This window comes from Lacerta agilis, chromosome 13 (genome assembly GCF_009819535.1).
Source record: "Lacerta agilis isolate rLacAgi1 chromosome 13, rLacAgi1.pri, whole genome shotgun sequence".
Lineage (NCBI taxonomy): Eukaryota > Metazoa > Chordata > Lepidosauria > Squamata > Lacertidae > Lacerta > Lacerta agilis.
The window spans coordinates 33,670,303-33,686,468 of record NC_046324.1 but is presented as its reverse complement, the minus strand read 5'-3'; the positions used below and the strand labels follow the sequence as shown (position 1 = coordinate 33,686,468).

At 45.9% G+C, this 16,166-nt stretch overlaps 1 protein-coding gene across 1 annotated transcript; it reads left to right on the top strand.

The window, feature by feature from the left end:
• The first annotated feature begins 11,511 nt into the window (after nucleotides 1-11,511).
• Nucleotides 11,512-15,785, top strand: LOC117056558 (galanin receptor type 2-like). The gene is made up of 2 exons (XM_033167033.1): nucleotides 11,512-11,890; nucleotides 14,915-15,785. The coding sequence occupies exons 1-2, from the start codon at nucleotides 11,517-11,519 to the stop codon at nucleotides 15,663-15,665; spliced, it is 1,125 nt and encodes a 374-aa protein (XP_033022924.1). The 5' UTR covers nucleotides 11,512-11,516; the 3' UTR covers nucleotides 15,666-15,785.
• Nucleotides 15,786-16,166: the final 381 nt, after the last annotated feature.

The window sequence follows — 16,166 nt, the reverse complement described above, 5'->3', positions numbered from 1 at the left end:
AGAGAAAAATATCACCTAGAAGGCTAATGAATGGATATTTATTTTTCAGGATGTGACTTCCCCTTTGCGGGAAGCAGATCTTTTTGGATTGAAGGCTTTGGGGAAAATAAGAAGCAATCAACACATTTTGGAGAACAAGGTGGCAGAATTCTGGACTCTACCGCTTGAAATTACAGGTGTGGGAGTGGTCTTTACATTTTTTTTTTAATCCTCTCCCATCTTAAAAAAGACAACAACCCTAACTGCCTTGAATGTAGAAAGCTAGTATATCACAAAGGAAAATTCTCCTCAATATGCTAGCTTACTACATACACGTAGGATTGTTTGCTTTTTTAAGAAACAAGAATGTATTCAAAATTAGTAGAATTGAGGCATTTGGGCCAGGAGATATACAAGTCCCCCCCCCCCCCCCCGACAATTAAGTATGCCTTTTGGCCAAGAGAACTTCCCCATATAGCCCTGGAGGCCTGAGGTGCCTGTTCAATTATGAAGCACCTGCTTAGTATGGGTAATCTCAAGTAGTAATGGTCTGAGGTATCCATTGGGACTGGTGGAATGGGATGCAGGGAGTCCAACTGTAGGTGGCGCCAAAACTAATGACAAGCAAAGCAAGAGCAATGAGTGAACAAAGGATCAGTTACAGGTGGGTAGCCATGTTGGTCTGCCATAGTCAAAACAAAATAAAATGAAAAATTCTTTCCAGTAGCACCTTAGAGACCAACTGAGTTTGTTCTTGGTATGAGCTTTCGTGTGCATGCACACTTCTCAATGGGACTGGTAGGGTGGAAGGCAGGGAGCCCAACAGTAGGTGGCGCCAGAGCCAATGACAGGCAGAGCCAACTCACTCTAGGTGTCCCACCCCCATCCTCCTCCCTGCTGCATTCTACAAGAGGCAACACTGAGACCAGGAGGCATGCATTGGACCCCTTGGACTGGCTGTAGATAAGTAAGAAACCTGGCAGGTGGGGGCTGGCTGAAAGCAGAGTGAGCTTGTGGGGACAATGCCACACTCACCCTAACAGAGCAAGCTTCACTGATCTCAAGCAATCTGGCCGTAATCACAACCCACTTCTGCCAAATTGCCTTCTGCATGGAAAACGGTTTGCTTAAAAAGATTTCTCGTATCTCCCAAATTACTCTGAACAGAGAGTCACAGAGCTAGCAGGCTGAAGATGCAATTTCAAGGCCAGAGGATAAAAGCAATGGCAGCAGCAAATGTACCAGATTATGCAATATTTTTTTAAAAATTGGCTCCAAACTCCATCTTGGCAGAAATTCTCTCTGGAGATGAAAGGGAGTAAGAAAGTTGTCTTAGGGGAAGGGTCTGGCTATTACTTACCTTAACTGAGGATGTGGAAAGAATTCTAAGCATCAATAGCACTGAAGATGAGTTTGAAGTGCGGGTCTTTAGGGTGAGCAGATTCAAAGGAAGGCTGATGGGGAAAGGAACAAAATGATAGATATAGATAGATAGATACCGGTAGATAGATAGATAGATAGATAGATAGATAGATAGATAAGTCAAGGGTATGAGGCAGTGTGACATTACTACAGAAAATGGGGGCAAGACAGACAGTCAAGAGCAGAGGCATAGGAAGGTCAGGTGGTACCCGGTGTGGAAAATTTATTGTCACCCCCCATTGACCCCCCTGCAAAAATGGTTTTATGTTATTTCATATTTTCTTACAAAGGAATAATAACAAGTAATAATAATAATAAACTTTTATTTATATCCCGCCCTCCCCGTCAGGCTCAGGGTGGCTAACAGCAGAAAGCAACAAGTGGAACTGAGACCAAGCTTTCTGCTTAGTTGCCAATTTTTAAACTGATCACTTTCATATCTGCTGGGCTGGCAGGAATTGTTGTTGTTGTTCAGTCGTTCAGTCGTGTCCGACTCTTCGTGACCCCATGGACCAGAGCACGCCAGGCACCCCTATCCTCCACTGCCTCCAGCAGTTTGGCCAAACTCCCCTTCTCCTTGTGCCCTCCATCTTTCCCAACACCAGGGTCTTTTCCTGGCAGGAATTAGCAGGTGTCAATGTCTCTTTCCTGCAAACAATTCAATAATAGAATTGCGGAGTTGGAAGGGACCCTGAGAATCATCTAGTCCAACCCCCTGAAATGCAGGAATATGCACCCATCCCATAAAGGAATTGAACCTGTAGCCTTGGTATTATCAGCACCATGCTCTAATCAACTGAACTATCCAGGCTTATTTAGTCACCTAGTCCAACACCCTGCAATGCAGGAATCCTGCCCACAGCTGGGTGGGCTTGAACCACCAACCTTCTGATCAATACCAAGGCATACTGACCTACTTCGCCACAAGGGGCTCAAAAGTGGAAAGTGGAAGGAAGGAAGGAAGCATCACATTACAACCTCTACCTATCTTTTATGGGCTTATAGCCACAATAAATTTTGATTTGATTTGATTTGAACCTCTACCTATCAAGCAACTCTTAAAAGCACAACAACAGGCAAGTCTATTCTTCTTCCTGGTCAGTTGGCACTCCTAAAACTAAGCCCAACAAGCAACTGCAAACTTTTTGGTTAGAGGGAAAAATCCTTTTCAAGACGTCATGATGTCAGGTAGATAAAACAGCAGCAGGGCATTTAAATCTGAAACTCATTAAATTGAGGGATTGTAACTGCGAGCTTTCCCCCCTTCCTCAAATAACAATAAAAAAATACATCATATTGGGTGGCAAGTTTTAAAAGAATTACCTTCCCACTTTTAATACAACACAACACAAAATTAATTTACCATTCCTAAAAAATTTTTTAAAAGGTTGCGAAGGCAGAGAGATTTGTAGACCACTGGATTTGATTTGTGTGCTATTGGAGAGACTAGCAGCACTTTTGCAAAATATTGCTATATGAATTGGCATCCTCTGAAGATTACCCGTCAGTGGTAAAGGAATGATTGCTAGAGGATGAGCAAGAGATTGGTTTGAATGTCAACAGGTTCCTGCTCCTAAAATCATTTCTAGATAGAAGCAAATTTTGATGATTTCGTTTCTTTTCAACCCGTGCCTGTATTGCAGGAGGGACTTGTCCCGAATCCAGCCAAATTCTGAATCCCAGATTGCGCTGGTTTGGAGGCATCTGGTCTTGGGTTGAGTCAGGGCAAGGCAGCACCAAATCACTCTGGGTTGGATCCAACTGCCTGGTGTGGTCCAGAGCTGTCAGGGGTGTGTGTGTGTCAGGCGGAAGAGCTGCAGGCACTATCAGGATAGTCATTCACAAGCGCCTTCCCCTCAGGGGAGGGGCTTGCAAGCTAGGGTTGCCATATGTCCTCTTTTTCCAGGACACACCCTCTTTTTCATGGGTAAGTAAAATGAGAGTCGCTCTAGCAATCCATAGTTAAAAGTTGTTGTTGTTGTTCAGTCGTTCAGTCGTGTCCGACTCTTCGTGACCCCATGGACCAGAGCACGCCAGGCACGCCTATCCTTCACTGCCTCTCGCAGTTTGGCCAAACTCATGTTAGTAGCTTCGAGAACACTGTCCAACCATCTCATCCTCTGTCGTCCCCTTCTCCTTGTGCCCTCCATCTTTCCCAACACCGGGGTCTTTTCCAGGGAGTCTTCTCTTCTCATGAGGTGGCCAAAGTACTGGAGCCCTAGAAGTTGGCAAATGTGTCCTCTTTTTTGCTCTTCAAAATATGGAACCCTATCAGGCTCCCCACAAGATTAAATCATCCTGCTTTCTACCATGGTGGAGGGAAGGAGATGCAGTATTTTCTAATCCCCACAATAATATGTTTGATTATGGACAAGAAAGAGAGGGAAAAAATGTAAGGATAAATGGAACCTGCTTGTTGAATTTAGGAAGAATAAATTATAAATGTAGATGATTCTAATAGTTTCCTATGCCGCAAAATATTAAATAAGTATAATCTGAATATTATATGTATTTTAATGTGAGAGATTTAATAGAGTTTGTTTTACAAAAATTAAAAACCTAGTTAAACTTTAGCCCTGGCCCCTGCCCCCGATGCCCAAATTCATTTGGAGCTGTTGAGCAACCTGCTCTTTTGCACATGTCCCGCCCCGTGACTTCATGCAAATCCAAGGTTGTGATGTGCCACAAAAAATCCTCCAATAGGGATTGAGTGATGGCAGCATTATGTTTTTATGTATATCAGAAGATATATACAAGGTTAAATAATGTTTCTTTTTTTAAAAAAAAAATCAACAATAAAAAACTGCTAATGAAGCATTACCCCTACTGCCTCCCAATTGATTTGGATTGGATCTGGGTCAGGTGTTCTCTCGGTCAGCCTGGATTGAGGAAGGGGATTCACAGCCCTGAACTGCAACTCACCAAGACAATTGCTACCCCACAGCCTTTGCAGCAGCCTCTCAGATAGGGTTGCCAGTAGCAATGGAATCTGTCAGTTACGGTTCTCTGTGTTCCTCATTTTTCCAATCATGAATTCAGTTCTCCATACTTCTGCAGCAATTTGCCATTGGAAAAAAACCTTCCTAATGAAAATTCATCAACATTTTGATAAACACATTCTTTGTAAGCAAATGGGTTTGATTTTTTGCAAAGCAATCGATCATAATATAATGCATTTCTGTATATTCTTCTCACAGATATAAGCATTTATATGCACACTTTATACTAGTATATGCATTTTTGTAAACATTGCTTGGCTAGAGAACTGTATTGCAAAATTCAGAGAAGCGTGAATTTCAGAAAATTCCCACTGGTCCTGCTAGCTAGGGATGATGGGAGTTGTAGTCCCAAAACATCTGGAGGGCGTAAACCTGATCTAATTCAATCCCCATAATTGTAGGAATCACCACTAAAGAATCCTTCACAGATGTCCATCCAAACTCTGCTTAAAAACCTCCAATGAAGGAGGGTCTACCACCTTCTGAAATAGTGCTTTCCACTGTTGAACAGCTCTTACCATAAAGTTCTTCATAATGTTTAGATGGAATCTCCTTTCTTCACCTTTGAATCCATTGATTCAGGTCCCAGCCTCTGCAGCAGCAGAAAACAAGCTTGCTCCATTGTCCACATGACAGTTCTTCAGATATTTTAAGGTGGCTATTCTATAATCTCTTAGTCTTCTCTTCTCCAAGCTAAACATACCCAACTCCCTCAACTGTTCCACATAAGGCTTGGTTTTCAGGCTATCCTTTCAAATTCTGCCCATCTGGTTACTCGGTGCAACATCAGGGTAGACTTGATGGTCAGGGAGAGGGAGCTGCTGTGGTTTGTAGAAATTCTCTCTCTCTCTCTCTCTCTCCCTCCTCTCTGTCTGGTTGAGGGAGGGTCTAGAGTGTGTGTTCCTGTCAATAGGCAATCAGGACAGATTAGGGATTCTGTTACTTTACCACCCACCTCACTGCCCAGCAATCTCCCTGAGAACTCCCAGACTGCTGGTTTGGGGAGCCTTCAACATCCATGCGAAGGCAACTGGCTCTGAGGTGGCTCAAGACTTCAGGGCTGCCATTATGGCCATGTGGGGCTATCCAGCACATATGGCAGGCCACATTCTGGAGCTTGCTTTCTCAACCGGGCAGGAAGAGGGGATATCTGAAAATGGGGGATATTGACATCATATTTCTGCATCAGTTTCTGGTGAAGATTCAAGTCCTCGCAAACTCATCAGCATTTTAGTGTGGATTTTTTCCCTAATAGACCCAGTTTTCTTACGTAATTTTTCGAAGTATACACATTTTTTGCAAGTAACGTCCCCTAACAGAATGAATTTCTGTATGTCGTTTTCACTTACCTGTGTATTTTAAAGCACAATTCTCTCTGACACATATACATTTTTGGTACACATCGCTTTGGTTGCAGAGCTGCAAAGCAAAATCTGGAGAAGTGTGAATTCGGAAAGAGAATCAAGTTTTTCAGTTTGTGCGTTGTTTCTGAAAAAGTGGATAAGCTTTGCTTCACTTCACTTCAAAATGTGAAACAAAACAAATTCCTCTCCACCCCCCAATCTCTAGCAAGCTACAAGGTGAGTTTTGGACTGAACACACATGGCTTCCGAGAGAATGGAATCTGCACAAGCGACCAGGTCTCGAGACTCAGTCAAAGATGATGGGGAGACCTGACTAAAGTGGAGGGCAAGAGGTGAGATCCTGGCATCCCAGTGTTGGGACGGAGCCAGAGAAATGCCCAAGTGGAGTCAGGGGGAGTAGAAAGAGGAGGAGGAGGAGGAGGAGGAGGAGGAGGGTGGAGTGGGTGGGGAAGCAGTGGCAGGTGGTGTGCAGCTGAGAGGGAGGGACGGAGCCGACATCACTGGCTGAGGATCAGACGGAGCCACGATGTGGCAGCGAAGGTCTGCAGCAACCAGGCAGGATCCTCTCTCTTTGCCTGTGTGGAGCTGAGGTGCCAGGCAAGGTGAATGGAAATCTGCAAGCGCAGGAGAAGAGGCAGCAGTTTGGTGCATGAGAATCAGGTAGGCTTTGGCTGAAAAACTTGCACAAAGACATAAAGTGGTCAGATGCAAAAGCAGGAGGGACGCGCCTGCAGATGTGGCCCCTTTCTTGCTTGCTTCGTGTGTCTGCTCAGAGAGGTTTTAATTTAAATTCCACTTGTATTTATTACAACCCCTTGGGCTAAGCAGCCCCTGGTGGTCATTGCTAAGTGGATGTATTTAGTGTGTTTGTGAATTTTCTCTTTTAACACATGGTAAACAGTTGTGCACTGCATTGTTACGGTCGTGTTAAGGTTCTTTTGCATAATTATATATTGTGTGTTGTCGTGGATTTAGAAATAAAATGTAAGTGGGGCAAAATCAGGTAGCAGCTGTTGCTGCTGTTAGCAGCATCTTGTGGCACACTGACTTTCTGATAGTCTCTTCGCTCTCAGACGCGGGCAGTACCAGCAGTCATAGTGTTTTGGTACCAGGTACAAACGTGGCTGTAACACCCTGAGAATCTTGGCTGAGGATGGACTTACACCTTGTCCACCTTGTTAATATCTCACCTGTTCTTACACGTAGTTGCATTTAAAGGAAATACTGTTTTATTGTATTGTATCATTCATTTATTCATTCATTTTATTTCTTATTCACCCTTCACCATTAAGGTCCCAGGGTGGGAATTTAAAAACAGAATATTAAAAACAGTTTCAAATGATCCTCACTCTGGGAGTGTGTGAACAACGAACAGTGGGTTATTGAAATAAGAAATAAGAACAAAAAAATCTTCTGCCGTGCCGAAGTTGTCATAATAGAGCTCGGGATGCTGCCTTATACTGAGTCAGACCCACCGGTCCATTTAGCTCAACATTGTCTACACTGACTAGCAGCAGATCTACAGGGTTTTAGGAGTCTCTCCAAATCACACCTGGAGATGCTGGGAATTGAACTTGGGGCCTCCTGCATGCATGGCAGGTATTCTATGGGCTTTCTAAATGAGTTATCTTCTACTCTAGTTTGCAGAAGAGATAGTAAGAGGGAGCAGTTAAAAGAGGGTTGTTCCTCCTCCTCCTCCTCCTCCTCCTCCTCCTCCTCTAAATATGCAAAGAAATTAAGGAGGTGAAATTTCATATGGAGACCAGTGGGGGGACAGGGGAGACTCACCTGTGTGTTTGTGTTAAGGACACAGAAGTAGGTAAGTTGTGTTTGTTTGTCTGTTTGTGTTTTTTTCCCCTACCCCCCCCCTGGCAGTTCTGGGTTGGGGCAGGAGAAGCCAGAATCCACCCCAAGGCATTTTTTCAGCTTCACAGCCAGTGCTTGATATTTTTAAAATGAGAGGCATGGTGGTGGTGGGGAGCTTATTTTCCTGGAAGTGTCCCTTTCTGACTGGAAGACTCACAGATGAAGAAAGATACTTTGCAAACCTCAGTGAGGAATCCCAGCTGAGGTTACGCCGTATACTTTGATGTGTGTCCTCAGTAGAATCTTGGCATAACCCTCCATTGCTTTCTGTAGAATGGACCCAAGTGATTCTTCTGGAAATGAAATGTGACTGGGATAATGACTTCCTGATTTTTTAAAAAAATATTTTTATTCTTTCTTTCTCCCAGGGTGGCACATACTGTGCCCTCCCCTTCCATTTTACCTTCACAACAATCCGGTGAGGTAGACTGGGGGCTGAAAGAACGAGACTTACAAAAGCTCACCCAGCAAGCTCAGTGACTGAACACAGAAAAGGATACCTTCTAACCTGGAAGGTCTTCATCCTGAATATATACACAATTAAGCTTACTGACGCAGACATTTATATTAGATAAAATCCATAGTTCTAAATGAATCTGGACCCCTTCCCTGGATCATTTTGCTTTTAAGTCATGGGGAAACAAACAAATCTCACACACATAGTTTGTGAACCTTTGCCTGCTTTTGAGGTTTATAAGATGTCCATGGGATACATATACCATTAAGTCAAGAAGTGTGAACTGGACTGGAAAAGATATTGGCAATGCATGCCTTAATGGCGACAAAACACCTGTAGGACACCACACCAGTGCAATAGGAGGCAGAGATCTGTTTCATCTTAATCCCAGAGAGCTGCTGCCAGTCAGTGGGGCCACTGCTGAGCTAGATGGAACAAGGATCTGACTGGGTATGAGGCTGCTTCCTGTGTTTTGCGCAAGGGCCCTAGCTCAGTGGGAGAGCATCTGCTTTGCATGCAGAAGGCCCCAGATTCATTCCCTGACATCTCCAAGTAGAGCTGCTGCTGGTCTGTGTAGGCAACACTGAGCTAGATAGACTCACTATAAAGCAGCTTCTTATGTTCTTGCATTGCCTGGCCTCTGGTCCCGGTATTAAAATTGTCCTCTCTTATTTATTTTTTTATTTTATCACAACAGTGGGGAAGATGGTGACGAGGGGGCCTGTGGGCTTGCTAAGTCTGCTGCCCAGAGCTAACTGCTGATAGACAACCTGAGTCACCTCTCCACAACAGTAAGCTTATCAATATAGGGGCAGTTCATCTCATTTCACCACCTGAGGTAAAATGAGAAAGTGACGCCGTGCGCCTCTCTGACCTCCCTTACCTGTGGCGACAGTGGCAGCGGATCTCACTGGAAACCTGCCCTGCTGGTGGTGGCTGAGGCTGCAGGGTGGGCCTGCAGGGGTGGCCCCTCTTCAGTTTGTGTCACCTGAGGCAGCTGCTTCACCCTGCCTCATGGGCAGCCCGGCCCTGTATCAATGGACTGAGGCTATGAATAGCTATTAGCCACATTGGCTAAGCAAAGAGGGCACCCACAGGATCCTTCTTGTGGGCTTCCCACAGGTGTCTGATTAGCCATTGTGGGAAACGGATGCTGGACTAGATGAGCCACTGGCCTGATCCAGCAGCCAGGCTCCTCTGTTGTTCTTCTCGGCTTCTGCTCTTCCTATTCTCTCTTCTTTAAACCAGAATTGGGCCAGAGAGCCCCTTCACACACAAGACTGTCCTTTGTAAGGCCACACACACAGCCCCCCCTGCCTAAAATCCCCCCACTTTCAACAATGACAGCCTACTTTAGAGTTGCTATTGGCCACATTCACATCGTCCCACTTTAAACAGTCATGATTTCTTCCCCCAAAGGATTATGGGAGATGCCGTTTGTTAGGAGAACCCCTACCCCCCCCAAGCTACAATTCCCAGAGCGGTTTAACAATAAGTCCCTCTTCACAGGGAACTCTGGGAATTGTAGCTCTGTGAGGGGAATAGGGATCCCCTAACAATTACCAGCATGTTTAACATACTACACTTCCCAGAATTCTTTGGGCAGAAGAGATGACTCACAGTGCTTTTTCAATGTATAGTGTGAATGTGTCCTTAGCTTCTGTCTTTAAATTGGTCTTGGACTAGATAGCCTTTCAAACTGAGTCCCCCTTCAAACGGAGGGTAGTCCTTCAATCAGAGGGTTGTCCTCTGTAAAGTAGGTCCCATGGCCCACCTCTGGCCGAGCGTGGATTTGAACCTGTTCCCACCTCAACATCCCAGTTAAAGCATCAAACTGTGTCCAAAACTGTTAATTTAGAGCTGTGTTGCAAGGGAGACTGGCGATTATAACTCTCCTTTCTCTGTGCAAGGCTCACGACTGTTGATTTAGCAAAACAAAATCGAAAAGCCGGGGGGGGGGTCAGGAGAGGGATGGACGAACGTCAGAGTCATATATTTCTCTAGCGTAATAAAACCGATTTTCTGGGCAAGTGTGTTGATTCGCCCCTTGAATCTTATTGCTGCACTGGGAACAGCTCTGCCCAGCTGTAGTCCATCATTTTAGCACAGAATGTTAGTGAAGTAATACCAGCATTAAATTTACAGCGGCTAGAGATGTAGTAGCAAATATCAGGCTTATATTTCCCTCCCCTTCCACGCATAATTCAACACTATTTGTTTCCCATTGCCAAATATTTAGATTAAAAATCTTTCCTGGGAAAAGCCTAAGACGCTTTGACTGACACTGAGTAATGAGAGATCTGCAGTTTGGGAGTTGCTCATTTTGAAGGCAATTTTTTTTTACCACTCACAGATTAAATCTAGGCTTCATTCAGCAACTCTCGGGCTGGGGTTCCACAGATCAAGGGCTCCTGTGTTGTAGTGCAGGGATGAAATAGTTCTTCTTCTTCTTCTTCTTCTTCTTCTTCTTCTTCTTCTTCTTCTTCTTCTTCTTCTTCTTCTATTTATATACCATCTTTATCTCCTAAGGACCTCAAGGTGGAGTACATGGCCCCCCCATTTCATCCTCACAACAACCCTGTGAGGCAGGTTAGGCTAAGAGATGATGACTGGCCCAAGCTCACACAATGGCTGGGTGGGGATTCAAACCCTACTCTCCCAGGTCCTCGTCCAACACTCTAAGCAGTACACCACACTGTCTCTTTGCATGCAGAAGGTCCCAGGTTGGAAATGTCTCCTTCTTGAAACCCTCGAAAGCCACTGCCAGCCAATGGAGACAGGGCAGAGGTAGATGGACCAACGGTCTGATGTGGAACAAGGCAATTTCCTATGTTCCTATGATGGGAGAGAAATACGATTTTGTTTTGAGAAACTCCCAAATGAATACATTAGCTGAAACAAACCGATTCGTCACAATTTATATTTCTCTGACTTTTGCTGTGTTTGCCAAAATGCATATGTTGGGGGCAATATATATAGCAAAACAAAACAAACAAAAAACATTAAAATGAATTATATCGGGTAAGATTGCTTTAAAAAATGTGTTTACTACTCACAACTGCACACAGAAAATGTGTATTTTAGGGGGGGGTTGCACTGAAACGCTAATTAATTTTCGCAAGATTGTTGTTGTTTTTTAAATCGCCTTGTTGCAGAAATATGGAACACTGAATTTAAGACTGGATAAAGGAGAAGCTTCCCAGAGATTTCTGGTTGGCCACTCTTGTAAAAAGGGAGCCAGAGCATATGGACCTTTCATCCAATATATCAAGGCTCTTCTTCTGGGTTCTTCTGGGTTCAAAAGCCAGATTTCCCTCAGTGCAAGATTTGGATTATTTGGATTATTATTTCATATACAGCCGCCGTTGCAAGACCCTCACAGTCTCTTTCTCCTGTCATTTGCCCACAGATTAAATTTTAATAATAATAATGACCGAACAGGAAGACTTTGCCAGCTTGGCTGGACACTGGAACGCCTCCGATGCCCACCAGTTCAGCCTGGCCAGTGTCATCGTCCCTGTCGTCTTCTCCTTGATTTTTCTTCTGGGCACCATCGGCAACAGCCTGGTCCTGGCCGTGCTGCTGCGGAATGGGCAGGTGGGGCACAACAGCACCAACCTCTTCATCCTCAACCTCAGCCTGGCCGACTTCTTCTTCATCATCTGCTGCGTGCCTTTCCAGGCCACGATCTACTCCCTGGAGGGCTGGGTCTTTGGGTCGTTCATGTGCAAGGCTGTCCACTTCTTCATCTACCTTACTATGTACGCCAGCAGTTTCACCCTGGCTGCTGTCTCTGTAGACAGGTAATGGAGACCCCTGCGCTAAAAAAGGGGGGGATATCCTGATTCATCTAGCCCAACTCCCTGCAATGCAGGGATCTTTTGTGCAGTGTGGCGCTCTAACCCACAACCCTGAGATTAAGAGTCTCACACTCCACTAACTGAGCATTTATATCCCACCTTTTGCTCCAAGGAGATTGAGGTGGTTTACATGGTTTGCCCCCTTCCTCATTTAACCCCCAAGGCAACCCTGCAATGTGTGTTAGGTTGAGAAGCAGTGACTGGCCCAAGGGAACCCCAGTGAGTTTCATGGTCCAGCAGGACTTCAAACCATGGTGTCTGCCAGGTCCTGGTCTGACACGTGGGTGGCACTGTGGTGCAAACCACTGAGCCTCTTGTGTTTGCCGATCAGAAGGTCAGCGGTTCAATTCCCCCTAACGGGGTGAGCTCCTGTTGCTCTGTCCCAGCTCCTGCCCAACCTAGCAGTTTGAAAGCATACCAGTGCAAGTAGATAAATAGGTACTGCTGTGGCGGGAAGGTAAATGGTGTTTTCGTGCGCTCTGCTTTCCGTCATGGTGTTCCGTTGCACCAGAAGCGGTTTAGTCATGCTGGCCACATGAGCCGGAAAGCTGTCTGTGGACAAACGCCGACTCCCTTGGCCTAAAAGCGAGATGAGCGCCAAAACCCAATAGTCACCTTTGACTGGACTTCACCATCCAGGAGTCCTTTAAAAGGTAAAGGGACCCCTGGCCATTAGGTCCAGTCGCGGACAACTTTGGGGTTGTGGCACTCATCTCGCGTTACTGGCCGAGGGAGCCGGCGTACAGCTTCCGGGTCATGTGGCCAGCATGACTAAGCCACTTCTGGCGAACCAGAGCAGCACATGGAAATGCCGTTTACCTTCCCGCCAGAGCGGTAACTATTTATCTACTTGCACTTTGACATGCTTTCGAACTGCTAGGTTGGCAGGAGCAGGGACCAAGCAATGGGAGCTCACCCCGTCGCAGAGATTCAAACCGCCGACCTTCTGATCGGCAAGCCCTAGGCTCAGTGGTTTAACCCACAGCGCCACCCAGGAGTCTTTTACCTTTATCCAGTCTGACACTAACCCTAGACCACACTGTCTTGCTGCTTGATGCTGGGTGGTGGTAGTGAGGCTGAACTACAATAAGAACTTTGCACAAATTCAGATCTCTCCCCCACCCCACCCCCCAAAAAATTCAGTCCCTAATTTTTAAAGTTCAGTATTGGAGGAATTATTAGTAGTATTATTAAAAACATAGTACAATATGATAATATAATCAACTCTGCTTTTGTCCGATTTTTCTATAATTTATGAGTAACTGAAGCATAAATGTATTCCCCCCTCCTTTTGTCTCTTTGTAATCTCGAAGATCAGAACAATCAAAACAGCTTGTAATTTAAACCAAAATGAACTATTCAACTCTCCTCATGATGTTCTCACCAACGTTACTCAGAAAAGACTCACTGAAATTAATGTACTTGTTTGGGTCCATTAATGGCCTTACTCTGAGTAGAACTTAGTTGCACACAACTCATACATTTGCGTGTGGTTTTGCAAATATATATGCTATTTTGCCTATGTTGTCTCTTTAAATTTATGTTTATAATCTGATTATTAATAATTTAATTAAATACTCTACATAAATAAATAAATAAATAAATAAATAAATAAATAAATAGAAACAACAATAACAATAAATTAGTAAAACTTGCTTTGCCAGGTTCGATATTCTACTCCCAATTCAGTTAAAATCTGAGTAACCCACAATGCAGCCAGCAGGAGGGGTCCTATTGCTGGAACCCAGAGGTCCCTGGCCTTGTTACCCCCTCCTCTTTGTCCTCACAACCCGCCTGTCTTCCCTCCTCAAATATGCAAACATGGGGGCCGTAGGATTGCAAACATAATGCATTTGTTATACAGTACTTAGTGTTTTATTTTGTGCAACCATTTAAAATAAAAGAAATAAAGCTTGGAGCACGTTTGGACAATGTGCGTTCAAGGGCTTGCTGTTTTGCATCGGCTTACAATGCCTTCGGGACGCGGGTGGCGCTGTGGTCTAAAGCACAGAGCCTAGGGCTTGCTGATCAGAAGGTTAGCGGTTCGAATCCCTGTGAGGGGGGAGCTCCTGTTGTTCGGTCCCTGCTCCTGCCAACCTAGCAGTTTGAAAGCACGTCAAAGTGCAAGTAGATAAATAGGTACTGCTCCGTCGGGAAGGTAAACGGCATTTCCGTGCGCTGCTCTGGTTCACCAGAAGTGGCTTAGTCATGCTGGCCACATGATCCGGAAGCTGTCTGCGGACAAACGCCGGCTCCCTCGGCCTATAGAGCGAGATGAGCGCCGCAACCCCAGAGTCGTACGCGACTGGACCTAACAGTCAGTGGTACCTTTACCTTTACCTTTTACAATGCCTTCATCCAGTACACCCTGCAAACCCCCAGGCCCCACATTTTTTGGCTCAATCCCCTGACTCTCTGAACTTACAGACCTTCCCCGGTCTGCCTGGCAGTTCCTCTTACTCATCTCGAGACGTGATATGTGGCCAACCCGTGCTCTTGGCTGTCATGTCAATGTGACGCCTTTCCACAGCTGTCAAAATAAACTCTCCCCCCCCCACCCCCATCCCGGTTTTCTCCCCTGGAGGAGAAACAGATGGTCCGTATCAGTCACTTGTCGTCTCTGCTCCCTTGGGTACAACACCCCCTTCTTTCCCTGCTCCCTCTTCCTCCCCCCACCCTCCGCCTACCAGGGGAGAAGAAGCAGATTGCTCTCGCCAGACTTCCAAACGGAGTCCTTGCAGAGGGCATATGGACTTAGATTTAGGGCCACATAAAATAAGGCTGATCTTAGGGTGTGTGAGTGTTGGGTGCAGAGGAGTGGTGAGAGGAACCAGCTGGGGGACCCCCCCAAGGGGAGAAGGCTCAGCCTGGGGAGTAGTGGTGGGATGACAATGAGTGGTCAGAGGGAGAAGATAAATGGTGCTGATAACCCTCAGCAATGCTTAACTCTGTTGACTTTTCTGGCAGATACCTGGCCATCCGATACCCGCTGCGCTCCCGGGAGTTGCGGACGCCCTGCAACGCAGTGGCAGCAATGGCCGTCATTTGGGGCCTCTCCGTGATCTTTTCGGGCCCCTACCTGAGCTACTACGACCTGATTGAATGGGAGGGCAGCTACATCTGTGTGCCGGGATGGGAGGAATGGCGGCGGAAGATCATGGACACCTGCACCTTCACTTTCGGCTACGTCATCCCGGTGCTGATCGTCAGCCTCTCCTACACGCGGACGATTAAATACCTGTGGACGGCGGTGGACCCCCTGGAGGACATGTCCGAGTCCAAGAAGGCCAAGCGCAAAGTGACCAAGATGATCATCATTGTCACTGTCCTCTTCTGCCTCTGCTGGCTCCCCTACCACGTTGTCGTGCTCCGTTACCTCTACGGAGACTTCCCTTTCAACCAGACCACCTACGCCTTCCGGCTCCTCTCCCACTGCATGGCCTATGCCAACTCTTGCCTCAACCCCATCGTCTACGCCCTGGTCTCCAAGCACTTCCGCAAGGGCTTCAAGAAGGTCTTCAGCTGCCTGCTGCGGAAGAAGGCCCGAAACAGGGTCCACGTTGTCCATGCCGCTCATACCGTCCACGGCTTCGAGGCAGGTTCCACAGAAGTATCTCAGATGAATGAGGACAACAATGGGCAGCTGAATGGATGCGAACTGGACGCAAGGTCTCTTGTGGTCCCCACAGGACACGGCAGGATCCTCCATGTTTCTTAAGCTGAGTTGAATGGCAACTCAGGCAAGTGGAGTGAGATGCTTCAATTCCACAGGGTGTTCTCCGAGGGAAGAGGATATCTTTGGTGAAGTTCTTTGTTGAACATCACAATGTTTTTTTCTTCTGGGGCTGGACTTCAGGGCCAAAGGGAAGGGTCATAGGAGGATTGCAGGCCTGCTACTATTTCTACAGCAGGATCCCAGTCTCCAGCATCCTAAGAGTCACCCAATTCGCATGAAACAGGAGATTTTTTTGGCAGTGTATGCTCCAAAGCTCAGCGCTTCAGTTTCATGAGAAAGGCATGCAAGCTCTGTTACAAACAATGGAACTTTGCAGGGAACACAACTTGAGTCACTCTGAAAGAAGATATTGGTAACATTTGCCCATGAACGTGCACATCTAGCTGAAAGGCAACACATGGAGACCTGCATTGATCATTGAAATATACCACAAATGATTAATATTGTATAATTATAAGACTATTGCATAATCTTAGAAGGTTG